The following is a 15,056-nucleotide window of genomic DNA, read 5'->3' as shown; positions in this document are numbered from 1 at the left end:
AAAAGTAGATAAAATTATATATATAGGCATTAGTTTGTTTAAAAAAAATTAGTAAAGTAAAATTCTTTATGTGAACCAAATAATTTTTTAGTATTGGATCACTTTGTAATATGTTAAAGATTAGAAAAGAGAAGTGAATATATTGCCAAGCCGATCACTATGTTTTTTTTTTTGGGGGGGGGGGGGAGGGAACAAAATTTGCCCCATCCTCTAATATCAACCATTTTTGACCTTTTATCCTCTTGAAAGTTGTAACAATCTTCATTTGATTTTTCTATATAAAGCTCAATAAATACTTTACATACTTACAAATTAGTAATATACTTATTCTTGTGGTTACATGGGAGAATTGGACGCCTGCCACAAGGTAACAATACCCTCTCCTCGTACTTTTGAGCGTTTAATGAAGAGATGAAGAAAACTCTATTCTTGGAAAGAAAGGGGACTTAAAAGACACGTTCGTTGATTTTGGAGATGCTTCATATCTACTGCAAACAAATCACGCAGGCTATTAATATAATTATGACCCTTGAGAGTTGGTCCTCTAAAACGGCATGAGTTTGAATTAAAAGTCAACCCTTTTGAAACAATGGTTGTGCCATGCTGGTGCTGCACAGCTTCCTCTAGTTTTTATATCAATGCAATGAAATCTAAAGATACAAATCTGAGTAAAACATGCAACTCTCAAGTCAAACAGTTGAAGTTTATAGCATAGCTTTAGGCTCACCAGCCCCATGATTTGTTGAGGAAGAAAAATTCCAATACCATGACGGCCAAGCCTGGGTCAAACTGCATATACTCCACAAAAGCCTATAAAATGGATTCAAGTAAAATAAATAAGAACAGCATGTAAGAAAGATGAAACAAAGCGTAGCGAGGAAAGGGGACAACAAACACTTGAATAAATAAGTCTGCTTAAGACTCATTTACATCCTAAAAAGATTGTTTGAAACGATCAATCATGAAGGATCCATTTTTCTTGAAACATTAAGGCTTCTAGGCTAGCTATTGAAAAGTACGAATTTAGAAGTCGAGAGCAGCAAAGATGGCAATTCTAACAATCATCAGTACTTTTCAGAGTAAGTTTTTTGGCTTAGGTAGGACATTTAGTTTATATCGCTGTTTCCAGACCTAGAGGAGAGTACGTCAGATGGAATAATCTTTTAGAGAAAATTGTCTATCTTCTTACAAGAAAAATTGACCGATCACTGTTGGATGTAGGCATAATAAATTATCCATAAAAATTCTCCATATACTGCATTGCCATCAAAATAACAACAGTGCAAACAATCCTCCTGCCATGGGAAATTCAGAGACAATAAGATCCTTGAAAAAAAAGGGGATGTAAGGAATCACCCTGTGAATTGAATTGGACATCCTTTTTATGTTTTCTAAAGCGTCAATAAGGTGTCTAATTCTCCTGTTTTCCTCTTCCTTATCCAAAAAAATTAAAACACTTACCGGCTGAATAATTTTTACCCTGTTGAATAATTTTTAAATCACGCAGGCTAATTTCTTGGCCTCCCCCCGCCCCTGGAGGGCCCCCATGGGCTATATATCCGCGGACACCTGTGACAGAATTCAAAGGGAAAAAGATACAAAGGAGCCATCAACCACCACATGTTGGGTGATGATGTCACAAAACACCAAGCTCCCAGAAAAAGCCTGGCTACCGGCTGCGCCAACTTCCAACGGGGCATCTCGGCCGACACGTTACGGCCGCTCGAAATCTCCCTCCGAATCTCTCCCCAAAACCAATCCCCACTCGTCGGTCCGAAAATCTATTGCGGTTTTCACCCTCGCTCCCTCCCCGACACCCCTCCCTCGGTCTCCGATCTCAATTATCCCGCGATCGAAGAACCCTGGACGGAGAACCCAAGATCCGGAGGTCGTTCATGGTGATCTTGGTCCCGATCTCCTGATCTGGCTGCTGGATCTCGCGGGGGGAAAAGGTTGTGGGAGATGGACGCGGTGTCGATCCGGGTGCCGTACCGGCACCTGAACGACGCGGAGTTGGAGCTCGTCGGGTTGGGAGATCCCAACGGCGAGATCAATGAATCCGGGGGTGGCTTGAGCCGCCGTCCCGTCTCTTCCTCCGCTCCTTCTTCTTCTTCTCCTCATTCCGATGATTCTCCTCGGCCGGTTCAGAGGAGTAGCCTCAAGACGCTGATTTTTAGTTGCATGGTTGGCGCTGGCGTGCAGTTCGGATGGGCGCTGCAGCTCTCGCTCTTGACGCCTTATATCCAGGTTCGATTGCTGTTCTTGGGTCCCTTTTGATCTGTTTCTTGGTTGATCCACTAAGATAGACGATGGTGGCTTAAAATTCCAATTAATTAAAAAAGAATCAAATCTTTTCATCTTTATTTTTTTCTCTGCCGGTTTCTTGTAAAGATTTGAATTTTGTACTCTGCATCAATTCGCCCTGGATTCACTATATACTGTAAGTTTTCTGGTTCTGCGCGTTAGCTTAGGAATAGCCACATGTAATTATGAAGTGCTAAACAAAGACTAGCAGACTAAAATTGTTTTCCAAGTTTCCTGCTTGTGGCAATTGCTGACCTGATAACTATTTGTGTTTTATTGTTTATTCATTTTGGGGGTTGGCATCGGATAGCAGCAGCCAGATTTTTGAGAACCAGAATGAGAAGCAGTGGCTTGATTTGTGAGATGTGGACTATAAGCTAGACTATTTCATGGACGTAAACACAGGAAATTAGACCAAGAAGAGATGGAAAATATAGGCAGAAAGAAGGGAATTCCATATTTTTTAATGTCAGGAGAAAATTGAAATAAGAAATTTATGATCTGTTTAGGGGCAATAAATAGAAAAAACATTTAAATACCAAAGTGATAGTAACATGATTGTCTTGTAATTGATGATTCTCCTAAGAACACTTAGTATTCTTGAGAAGATGAAAGAGCATTCAAACTTTGGATTCCTGAGAACTATGGCAGTTTTAATGTTGGTAACATTTAAGAAGAAAAAAGGTTTTGAGCGTGCAAGGAACATGGAAGCTTGTGTCAGATGTGACTTTTGACTGTAGGCATCTTTTAGCGAATTCTGTTGGCTCATATGATTAATTGCTTTATTTTAAATTTCTAGATATTCATAATCCTTGTTTGCATATGAATAATATGTGAGGCTTAACGCAAATGTGGTTTATTCAAAGTTTCAAACAATTTAAGAATTTTGATTTTAGGAGTGAAAATTCAAACATTTTTTTGGATGTATATCAGCAATATCTATCTTTTGAGGCTTCTTTTATAGCTTCAGTTATTATTTTCAACTCCTACTTTTATGGTAGTTGGACTATCCACTTTGAGTTTTTGTAAAAATATTATATAAATATTCTTTGATTAATGATGACTTTATTATCATCCAAAAAAAAGATTAATGATGACTTTATTCTTATTGATGCAGACATTAGGAATAGACCATGCCTTTTCTTCATTCATTTGGCTTTGTGGGCCTATTACTGGCTTTGTAGTAAGTATTAACAACTTTTACTCCATAAGCATCAATAAGGTCTAGCTCTGTTGATTCTTTTTGTGCCACTATTAATGACTAATGCATGTTCACTATTGTATTTTTCGACATGCATTTATTGTCTCAACACCTGATGGGATTTTTGTGCACATGGCTGTTCTCAATCATCCCTTTATGGCATGTTGTGTTTTCATATCTTGGGTCTTGAATTTAATGTTCTCATTAAAAACTGTGGTTCAGATATCTGTTTCTTGCTTTATCTGAACTTCTCTGATAATTTATACTTCTTTTTTAAGGACATTATATATCTTCTGTTATTTTGGCTTTGCATTGCTCTTTTCCTGATCTATGCCCTTACTTAGCTATAGTTTCATGTAGGGCTATTGTTCTTGAACCTTAAAATCAAATGTTTTTTGCCCTAAATTTTTTTTACTATAGTGTGCAGCATTTTGTGCATTATCTTCATAATCTTCTTATGGTCGCCAAAGGTACTTCCTCAATCATTGGATTTTTGTCGAAAATGCAGCAATGATTCATGAAGCCGTTTATTTGGTGATGCCTTGCTTCCATAGTTTGAATCGTGATCATGGCATTTGCAATTGACATGGAGATGGCATGAGATTATGATAATTGTTGCTTCTAGGCTAAACAACGCAAATATGACGCCTTTTGAGCTACAGCCACTTTTGATAGGTAATTTGCAGTACTGGTTGCAACTAACTAGATGAGAAGATCTTGCCCAGTCCATTCTTAAGACCCAGTTTTCACTCTTCTATCTGATCCTAGACCTTATATGATTTTTTCTGGTATGTCAAGATTCTTAAGTTTTTTCACTGTCACTTCCATTAAGATTTTCGTAGGCCTTCCTCCTCCTGAAGCTCTTTAAGATCTTTTGTTACTACTTGTCTCTACTGAGATGCAATCAGATTTGAATCTTCCCTTCGTACTGGTAGTCTCTTTGAAGCTGTGTACTTGAAACTTATCAGAAGATGCTACTGTATGCCGAGGCTCTTTTAGATGTCTCAAATTTTCATTGAACAGGAAATGAATTCATACCTAATGACCTTTTCTATTTATTCATAACCTAATTTCACTTTCATGCTCTTCCTTCTCTTATTTGGTGTGCTAGTTACTAATTAGTGAAATCTGAGGGGTGCTGCCTACCTTCCTGAACAAGTCTATTTTTATTCTTCTGCACCATGAAATGAAATGCTATTCTGAACTTTGTTGATTTCTTATCTCTGTTTCTCTTCTGGCATCCTAATTGAATTTTCTTTGGGGATATGAAGAGATTAACATCGTGTGCATTTTTTTTTGGTGTTAGACATTGAGACCATGTTGAGTAACATAGGTTTAAGATGCATTCGTTCTTCTATCCTTTCCTTTTTTCTTTGGTACAACTTCCAACCTTTAATGTTTAAAATTCTCAGTCATTATATGATGCTTCTGCAGTTAGTCTCATATCATGACTCTTTCTTGTTTTCATATTTCAGCTGCATTAGGGTCAGCATTAGGTCACAAGAAAAGCCCCTATACCCATTTGTTATATCTTATCCAGCCGAACAATCACCTGAGCCTTTTTTTCAAGAGCAAAACTGATATGTTTGTAAAAAATGGTGAATAGTTGCACCACCTTTTCTCCTCTTAACCTGCTTACCTCAGTTGAACCAGGACTAACTTACCCTGCTGGAAAGGCTGGATACTTTGACCCTCCATATCTTCCCCCAAGTTACTCCACTCAACACATCTTTTCCCCCTCCCAAACCAAACACAGTCTCAATTTATTTCGTGCTTTGACTAACCTAAAGATGGACCAACTGTCATGTCTTTAATATAATTTTATTGAAAATATAAAGAAGAACCTATTTGCTTAGTTCTTGGTATGTACATATGCATGCATGAATTCATGCATGCATATATTTTAGTACAGTATACTTTCACTTTGTTGTACATCATCAATTCTACAAACTGTTTAATCTTTTGGAATGTTCTTTGTTATGTTTTCAATTTGTGGACCCCTAGTTGATTTATTTTTTATTGCATCACATTGTTTTATATCGCTGTTTGAAGCATATCATTTTTTAAGAAATAAAACTTTCTTAAATCATTTTGTACTTGAGCCTGACATTAAGTTTAAGCGTGTCATATGGACCTTTTTTGATTCCCAGGTTCAGCCATGTGTTGGTATATGGAGTGATAGATGCCATTCAAAATATGGAAGGAGGCGACCATTTATTTTAGCTGGATGTCTCATGATATGTCTCGCTGTGAGTGTTGAGGAATTCTGATAGGAGGTTTCTTACTAATTCTTCTTTTTAATTTCTGATTAATTATAATCTATTCTGTAATATAGGTAACTTTAATAGGATTTTCTGCAGACATTGGATACTTTTTAGGTGACACCAAGGACCAATGCAGGTAATTTTTTTTCTTTTCATTATCTTTTCTGTATAAGCTGAAGGCCAGATTTTTAACCCAGATCATCACAAAACAGTACTTATAAAGGTCCCCGATATCGAGCAGCTGGTGTATTTATTTTTGGCTTTTGGATGCTGGATCTTGCTAACAACACAGTGCAGGTAAACAAACTCAAAGCCTTCCTTTCTCTTTTCTTGCTAAGCGTATATAACTGAGCAAAGATTGTGCCTACATTATTCATGTGGCACCAAAATTATAAATACTTGACCTGTTTCCTAAGTTGCATGCAACGAAATCAGCATTTTCTGATAGTTCTCTGGTATTTTTCAATTACAGGGCCCAGCCCGAGCTCTTTTGGCTGATCTTGCAGGTGAATTTATGATCCTTTCCAGGACTTTGCAGGATATTAAACAAAAGTTTTTAGAAAATCTTGCATGAATCTAACATCTCTATAAATTGAATGTCATGTTTTTATATTGGGATAGGTCCTGACCAGCGTAATTCGGCAAATGCAATATTTTGCTCATGGATGGCTTTTGGAAATATTCTTGGCTTTTCATCTGGTGCAAGTGGAAATTGGCACAGGTACACCAGATATGTATATAGTAGTTTTGATTTCAATGGTTCACATGTAGTTTCTTGGGCGAATCATGTTATCTATGTAAAGAGTTTTTTTTCTTCCCTTGGAAGTAATAAACTTTGTAAATTAACATCACCATGAGAAGTACAAAGAAAGATTAAAGGATATGATGCAGAAACCTCTATCCTATTATCGTGATCATACTGTCCAACAAACCCAATGAAAACCAACCAAATATATATATATATATAAGACATGGCAAAATGAGAATGGTACCTAAAGTAATTGCACAAATGATAGGACCAAATGAACATAGATTGAGTCTAAACCAAGATTTGCAGAGCCGATCGGTATCGTACCGTCCCGATCGTATTGTACCATACTGATCATACCATATCATACCGGTATCGAACCAGTACATTGTACTATATCGTACCGGCACTTAGTCTGCCGAACTTTATCGTACCGTACTGCGTACCGACACTGTAATAGAATGGTACCGATATGGGTTCTGGTACCGAGACGGAGAACCTTAGTCTAAACCAATAGTTCTTAGTGCCTTGCTGCAAATCCACAAGTCATTCAGTTACAAAAACCTAAACAATGTACTCCTAAGACACTTTTATGGTGTATAGGTTTTAAGTTCTTCACCAAACAACATGTGAAATCGTCATTATCATCTTACACGGCCCATCATTAAGAAGGGGAGCTGTTTAGCCATCAATAAATCCTTAATATTATCATTAATGGTGATGTAAGTTTCAGCATGGCTTGGCATCAATGTTAGTTCGTCCAAGTGGTGATCACGAAGTTGTGAGACATGTTCACCTCATCAAGTGGACATAATAGCCATTTGATCACCCATTTACTATAAATACGACCAATTAAATTTCTATCTAAGAACAGAAAATTGTGTAGCACTCAGACTTCGAGTTCTATGTTATTTTCTCTTTTCTCCGAGTCTCTGAAAAGTTGTTCATCAGGTCACTCAACTACCAAGCCCCATCATGCGTCTAAAATCCAGTCAAAATAGCTATTCTAGTTATGTGGGAGTTGATAAGTTTTGTAGGCTGAGCATTACTATTGTCAACCTTGACCTGTTTTTGTTCTTTACTTTCTCCTTTTGGGACAATTGACCTGCAGCCAGGTCATCCATTGCATGCAAATTGACAACAGTTTGATTTACCATTTTTACCTAAGTTCCATGGTAGACACAAGAGATTCATATATTAGAAATGAGAAATGGGGCTCAACTCATGCTCCACAAGGAAAATTCCATCAAAACTATCCATTTTTACCTTTTTGCCATTAATTTGTTGCATTTGTCAAGATGAGAGGGGGAAAGGCTTTCCTCCCAAAGTTAAGGGTTGTTCTGTTAAATAGCAGGGTAGATGATGCTAAAGGTTGGTAGGCAAGCCTTTAAATTTAAGAAAAGGTATATGAACCTCATTAGAAAAATTAATTGTCAATCATATTCCCACCAATAAAATAAGATGTCAATTTTTTTTTAAACAAATAGGTGCAATAAGCAAGCATAGCATTGGGCATGTTCAATACACTGTAGATAAACATTGATGGTTGTAAATTTTGATATTCTCATCCAGGGTGTGCCATACCGTTCTATACCAATCGTACCATACCATTAAGGTACCAAGGTTCAGCTCAGCGTATAAGCTGTGCTTAAATTTTGATATTCTCATCCAAGGTGTGCCATACCGTCCTATACCAATCGTACCATGCCATTAAGGTACTAAGGTTCAGTTCAACGTATAAGCCGTGCTGTTCGAAATAAACGAAATTGCCTCATATTGCTCAGTGTTGCCCAAAACCAGGGTGTGTACTATTCTGTACCAATCCATACTGCCCGGTTTCCAGTAGTACCATAATAAAAAGTGAGAAAAGGGGGTGGAAGTTGTCTCAGTAAGGAGACATGTACCGTACCATACCGAACCGGAAACCTACTAATAAGCTACCTGGTGCCAAGATCACAAAGCTTGTTCTCATCTAATTGAAAATTTTCCCATTATTTATGTAACATGATGAATACATCCTATTTTTTAAACAAAAAGATGTAATTATTAAAGATGGGAAGAGATTGTTTTAAGTCATGGGACACTCTCAAAGCCTACATAGAATTTACATGTTTCTCACCCTTTGGAAAACATAGTTGGTGGAAATGAACATAAGGGTCTGGAGACATGGAGACCATGGACCATTCTAGCATGTTGCAAACCAAATAGCAGAAATAAAATATTTTCTTTAGATGCAAGTTCTAGAAAAGTGATAGTTTGCTTTCTTTTTATTCTCCACCCCCCCTCCCCGACCCTGAAAAGTAGAATCTCCTAAAAAATTGTATCATGCAGTTGGTTTCCCTTTCTGACGACAAAAGCCTGCTGTGAAGTTTGTGGAAATTTGAAGGCAGCCTTCTTAGTTGCTGTGGTGAGTTCTCATATTACCATGAAACATGAGTATTTCATCACTTGTTGCCCTATGGATCTTTACTGTTATGTCTCATGCTTATGCTTTTGACTCATTCTGCACAACTATTGTGATGACGATATCAAAAAACTATTGAAAGCAGAGATTTTTCTCTTTTTTAAAATAAAAATCCAAATAAATATTGTCTACCTTCATGATTTGGAATACACATTTGTATATACATAGAGACATACATGCATACTATCTACATCCCTGCATTCGTGATGGATGCAAGAAAGCAAGCATGCATGCAAAAATAGATACACATGCATGCATGTGTGCATTTTATGCCTGCACATATTTTTATTAAATACAAATATACATACAAAGCTATGAGGGGTCATGTCATGCCAAGCAGAGGTACACATAGCTATGAGGGGTCATGTCATGCCAAGCAGAATAATAACTGAATGGTCTTAAATTTATGGCTATATATACAAAGGCACACATAGCTATGAGGGGTCATGTCATGCCAAGCAGAATAATAACTGAATGGTCTTAAATTTATGGCTATATATCTACTTTTACCGGCATTCAGCATCATTAAATGGTAACCTGGGCTTTGGTTTTTGATTATCCCATGTTTAGCTAATTGCAACAAAGTTGTAGCCCAGAGAGTGTGCGTGCACTGTTGCATGAAATGGTAGATGCAATACTAACATTAGAGCACCGGAATGCCCATCACTATACTTACATTATTGTTGGATCTTATCTCAAACTAACAGATGCCTGTAATCTCTTTGAGCTTTGCATAGATACATCCTAATGTTTGCTCTAGTTTCAGCATGATAGTTAGTTACTGGTGACAGTATCTGTAGTTAAAGCTGCTTTCGTACTTGTGGGCTTGATAGCATCATGTCTAACCTAATAAATTGATTAAGTGAGAATATACAATTGCTAGATCTTTTTCCCTGTTCAAAGGATCAGCAAGAGGTAATTGTAGATATGGGACCGCAGCAAGTACACCTACTTCACTTCCTTACTTCACTATGATTGTTGGAGACTTCTAGCAGCAGTGATTGCAAGATTAGAAGGGTAGTGTTGATTCTTTTGTGCATTGAAATTGAAGATTCACCTTTTTTTAGTGCACCAATGACATGATATTTTGTGACAATAATATTGGTGAAACTGGTACTACCAAAATCCTTTAACTTTGTTTTATGTAAATTGGGAAGTTTTAGTGGCTAGGGTGTCAAGATGTCTGGTTGCAACTATAAAGACATGCTAACATGAATTGGGCACTGTTTCTAGGGGTTAATAAAGCTAGAACACATAACTGGGATCTGGTTCTAGAGTTTGGAATGTATCTTATTTTTTGAAAAGGGAAGACCTTTCCAAATGTATGTTTGGACTACAGATTTCTCATTAAATTTTCTATGGTAGAGTTCACAACTTTTTGAAGATTAATGTTTATCAAGATTCACGTCATCTTTAGCTTTTAATCTGATGCATATATATCATTTCCCATTTAATCTGATGCATATATATCATTTCCCATCACGTTATAAGGTTACGACATTATGAGCACCAATCTTGTTGCACATCAATGGTCGAAAAGTTGTCTACTTAATGTATCAGTAACATATTTGTCTTTGACCTGTTCTATATGTTCTGTCTGATGCCACCACTTAAATCCTTAGTTTTGAAAGTGACAAGCATCAATCTGCTGGCTTTGTATTGCTGAAATGGTGGTTTTCGTGTAATTCAATTTCATGACATTCATTTTTCTTTTTCATGTTCCAAAATTTTGGTTATAATAAACTAACCAGTAAGATGAATTTAGATTTGTCTTATACCTTTTCCTTGGCTTTTCTTTCACCTATATTTGTAATAATCTGATATTGCTTCTTCATGTACCTTAAGTAATCAAGCCCTTAACAGGACACTTTGATGCTGAAGCTGCTAGACCTCGTTACTGTTTTCAGATCTCTGGCAGTGTAAATTTTCATATTCATGTGATTTCATTTTGAAATAATTTCTTATTTGTACAACAGGCCTTCCTGATGTTCTGTATGCTTGTGACTCTGTATTTTGCTAAAGAAATCCCACTGGAAGCAAGACCTGAACAGCGGCTATCAGATTTTTCTCCTCTACTTAATAATTCCCAGCAACATGGCCATGTATTATCACAGGCAAATTTGGGGCAGCATGATAGTGGTCAAGGTTCTGAAATCTTGGGCAGAGCTAACTCTGATGGTCATTTGGATTTTAATTCCGATGTTAACAGGGACCAAGTTGAAGCCTTTAGTAATGGACCTGGGGCAGTCTTGGTTAATATCCTAACAAGTTTAAGGCATCTACCGCCTGGAATGCATTCAGTGCTTCTTGTCATGGCTCTTACCTGGGTATGTTGTTAGGAATTAACCTTCATGCAACTATATTTTGCTGATCTCATTTCAATCTCAAATGTTCTTCCTGACCTCTAACTGATGAATGTCCCACCCCTATGGTTCCCGTAAAATGAGTTCCATTATTTGATCACAGTCATCCTGATACACTTTTGTTTCAACATATACAGGTGTCATGGTTTCCATTTTTCCTTTTTGACACTGATTGGATGGGACGTGAAGTCTACCATGGCAATCCAAATGGAGCGCTATCTGAAAGCACTGCTTATCAAAATGGTGTCAGAGAAGGTGCATTTGGTTTGCTATTGAATTCAGTAAGAACTCGGGAGCAATTAGTTTGTAACTTTCTAATTTTACATATAAAATACGTTTGGGACTGGCCTTAATTTTCCCAAGGCATAACTAATGTGCTTACACTTGATGTAAAAAGTGCATCATATGAATTCAAATTTATAATCCACAGTGTCCGTGGGGATCTATATGATCTAAGGAAGGCTTCAAAACTGAAAAAATTAAGAAGATTTTGTGCATACACATCACCAAGTGGTCATAAGATGACTATCCTTTTCAACAATAAGACAAATATGTAGTTTCAATGAATAATCGGAAAGCATCTGAACCACATGAATTTGGTCAACATATGTTTCAAGTACATTTTGATGAACAACGTGAACCAGCCATATGGATGGTCCACCATGCATTTTCGCAGGAGGATAACTATGATAGTTATGTGTGCTCTAGGAACATCAAATAATTCACACAAGTAGTTCTTACAACAGGAAATCAAAGTTTTTTTTTTTTTAAAAACTTTTGACTAGGTTGTCCTTGGGCTTAGCTCTTTCCTTATTGACCCGATGTGTCGAAGAATGGGCGCAAGAATAGTTTGGGCTATCAGCAACTTTACTGTGTTCATCTGCATGGCGGCCACAACGATCATAAGTTTGTTGTCCATCAGCGAATACTCTAATGGAATTCAGCATGTTATTGGAGAGAATACAGCAATTAAAATTGCGGCTTTGGTTATATTCTCGGTTCTTGGCTTTCCTCTTTCTGTAAGCATAAACCTGCATTGTGTATTCTGTCCATTCTTGCCTGCTAAATAGTTATGTGACGGAACTCCTTGCACGTTGCAGATTACATATAGTGTGCCATTCTCTGTGACTGCAGAGTTGACTGCTGGTACAGGAGGTGGACAAGGTTTGTATCTTAATTGATCGTTCTGTCAATATTTGCTCACTATTTATCTGCCTTCTTGTTCTGAACATATCTTATACATGTATTCAGGATTGTCTACTGGAGTTTTAAACCTTGCAATTGTTATACCTCAGGTTTGTGATATGTAGTTCTATTTTTATTATATATATATATATAATCTTGTCTTCTGCTAAAATAGATGAACTTGAGCCTTCCAAATAAGATAAAGCCTGGTTCAATCTCTAAATAAACAGTTTAATAAATCCATACACTTGCTATGGTATTGATCCTTTGGATATTAATTTTATGTCAACATCTTCCACTGCATGACAATATTTTTTTTTTTCAATTGTGCTTTGAAGAATAAATTTTATCACTTGATCCTTTATGTGGAATTCATGAAGCAAGATTTTTGAGTTTATTGTCTATGAGTATGTGGACTTTTTGAATGAACTTTCTTTATCCGATGCTTTGAAATGGATGGTTTACCACTTTACCTATAATGGTTTCACCTTTAATGATAGCAAAATTTTCAAGGGAGAAAATGATAAACATAAAATCCATGGTTAAAATAAGATAATTGGTCCTACACTCTTCTTTTAAAAAAGCAAGAAAACAGCATAAAATAGATGCTAATATCTTGAGCAATGAAGAAGATACTTGGTATAGTCAGCGCCAGTCTTTTCTAATTATTAACCTATTGAGTATTGATTGTTGGTGTATCTCTGACTTGCCTTTTTCTTCTCTCTCTTAAATTTGCATATTAGACGACTTAGAACAGAACACAAAAGAATCTTCCTGGGACAAGTGGACGAGTTAAAAGAAGAAGAGCAAAATCCTTGAATTACTTAATGTTTCTAATCCGCTTATGTACGTGTAAATGGTCCAAGAACATTTATAACTGGAAGGCTTAACTATCTATGAAAATATGGATCGGAAACCTAGCCTTGCTACCTTGCTATTCTATTGCAAGAAATGCACAGGGAATTATTTGGCGGCCTAAAGACAACCGGATTATCTGTTAAAATTTGATAAGTTGGGTAGTTTCTTCTGTTGCCTTTTTAGTGGGGTTTATCAATTCAGTGGTATGGATAAAATGTTTTATTCACAGGATATAGAATTATCAACAAAAAATAGAGACTAAATTTGAATTGTGGACTTGAAAGATTTCTCTGTTTCTTCCTCACCAAAAGTTATTCTCAACATTTTAGAAGGCAGCTACAGCATGCAGTTGGTCAAAGGACTAAGTAGTGCATATGCGTTATGGAGGCCGCATATGCCAGGCACATATATGGTTAGTATTTTAAATATTTAAATAAAAATAAAATATATATTGAACACATTAATAATAGCAGTAATTTTTTTATAAATAATATCAATATTAATAATAATAATGCCTAGCAATTAGTGCTTACTACTTAGTACTTAATTCTTAAAAGCACTAATTATAGTATAATAAAGATATTTACATTATTGATATACACATTGCTCATTTGAGATGCACATCTAAGCCGACCATCTAAAACGAATATTGTCTTGTGTAAGAGTGGTTCTGTATATGGTCAAACAATGCTGAAAGGGCCACATTTGCTGTCAGAAAATGATAGATAGGTTGCATATGCAATCATAATGCCGATTCTGCTGCATATATACGTCCACATGGTGCTGAAAGAACTATTTTTTGGCCCCTACATCCAACTGCATTTAGTAGCCCTGTATCAGGAATAGCAGGACAGTTAGGGGACTGCATGTGCATATACAATCTCATGCACCATATTTTAAAATACTGGTTTTTCTAACGATACTACTAAAGTGATCGATTCATAGACCTTTTCCCCTTTAGCCAACTTAAGAGAGGGTAGAATTCTGTGGGCATGTTTCTTCTGAATAATACTGTCTATTACTTGCTAATTATATGTGCTCTGCATGCAGATGATTGTTTCCCTTGGGGCCGGACCCTGGGATGCTCTCTTTGGAGGAGGGAACATTCCTGCCTTTGCTTTAGCTTCTGTCTTTGCCCTCGCAGCAGGCATTCTTGCACTACTAAGGCTGCCAGGGCTTTCAAATTCCTACAGTTCAGCTGGCTTCCATGGATTTGGTTGATTTCCTACTCAACACAAAATTACTTCTTTCTGAAGCTTGTAAATCAGTCTCCACATCTCATTCATATTCATTCATATCAATTCTTTTTTGTAGTTCCTTAACATTTATAGCTATAGGAATATAAATTTTTTCGGCCAGTAAAATATCAGCTGTGAGAGTATGGATTCATGTGAATACTAATAAGCAGTCACCATGATCAGGACTCAGCATATACTCATAGATGATGCACCATCTTATTTGGCCCTCCCCGACCCACGAAACAATTCTGGTTACAATGAATTTTTTCAAAAAGCAATTTCTGATGGTTGTCACAGGTGCTGCTTCTACCCGAAAGAGGTAAGACTTCATTCACTTGTCCCATTGTTGGGCACTGATCATGGCTTGCATGGATTTTTCTGCATGCCCTTTGGAGCAGACTCCTAACGTTAATTCCTTGAAATTCTGGTTT

General features: G+C 36.7%; 1 protein-coding gene across 8 annotated transcripts; it reads left to right on the top strand.

Annotated features, from left to right (window-relative positions):
* Positions 1–1,664: 1,664 nt before the first annotated feature.
* LOC103716251 (sucrose transport protein SUT4-like) lies at positions 1,665–14,851 on the top strand. 8 transcript variants are annotated; one of them, XM_026808356.2, is made up of 14 exons: positions 1,665–2,247; positions 3,422–3,487; positions 5,656–5,754; positions 5,841–5,905; positions 5,982–6,066; positions 6,242–6,275; positions 6,391–6,490; positions 8,849–8,924; positions 10,958–11,308; positions 11,482–11,625; positions 12,130–12,363; positions 12,445–12,508; positions 12,596–12,639; positions 13,717–14,426. In XM_026808356.2, the coding sequence occupies exons 1-14, from the start codon at positions 1,963–1,965 to the stop codon at positions 13,750–13,752; spliced, it is 1,683 nt and encodes a 560-aa protein (XP_026664157.1). In that variant the 5' UTR covers positions 1,665–1,962; the 3' UTR covers positions 13,753–14,426. The 8 variants fall into 8 exon arrangements, with proteins under 8 accessions (XP_026664157.1, XP_026664161.1, XP_008802408.1 ...); XM_008804200.4 differs by lacking the exon at positions 13,717–14,426 and adding an exon at positions 14,438–14,851 and having other exon boundaries at positions 1,673–2,247; positions 5,866–5,905; XM_008804179.4 differs by lacking the exon at positions 13,717–14,426 and adding an exon at positions 14,438–14,851 and having other exon boundaries at positions 1,963–2,247.
* The last annotated feature ends 205 nt before the right edge of the window (positions 14,852–15,056 follow it).

Source organism: Phoenix dactylifera, chromosome 17 (assembly GCF_009389715.1).
Source record: "Phoenix dactylifera cultivar Barhee BC4 chromosome 17, palm_55x_up_171113_PBpolish2nd_filt_p, whole genome shotgun sequence".
NCBI lineage: Eukaryota > Viridiplantae > Streptophyta > Magnoliopsida > Arecales > Arecaceae > Phoenix > Phoenix dactylifera.
The sequence above is the reverse complement of the archived record's forward strand: the minus strand, read 5'-3'. Positions and strand labels throughout refer to the sequence as shown.

Coding starts and splice junctions, on each gene's coding strand:
- LOC103716251 (XM_008804179.4), top strand. CDS start 1,963: ATGGACGCGGTGTCGATCCGGGTGCCGTACCGGCACCTGAACGACGCG. Junction 11,309..11,481: donor TTGTCATGGCTCTTACCTGG/GTATGTTGTTAG, acceptor CAACATATACAG/GTGTCATGGTTTCCATTTTT. Junction 12,640..14,437: donor TTGCAATTGTTATACCTCAG/GTTTGTGATATG, acceptor CTCTGCATGCAG/ATGATTGTTTCCCTTGGGGC.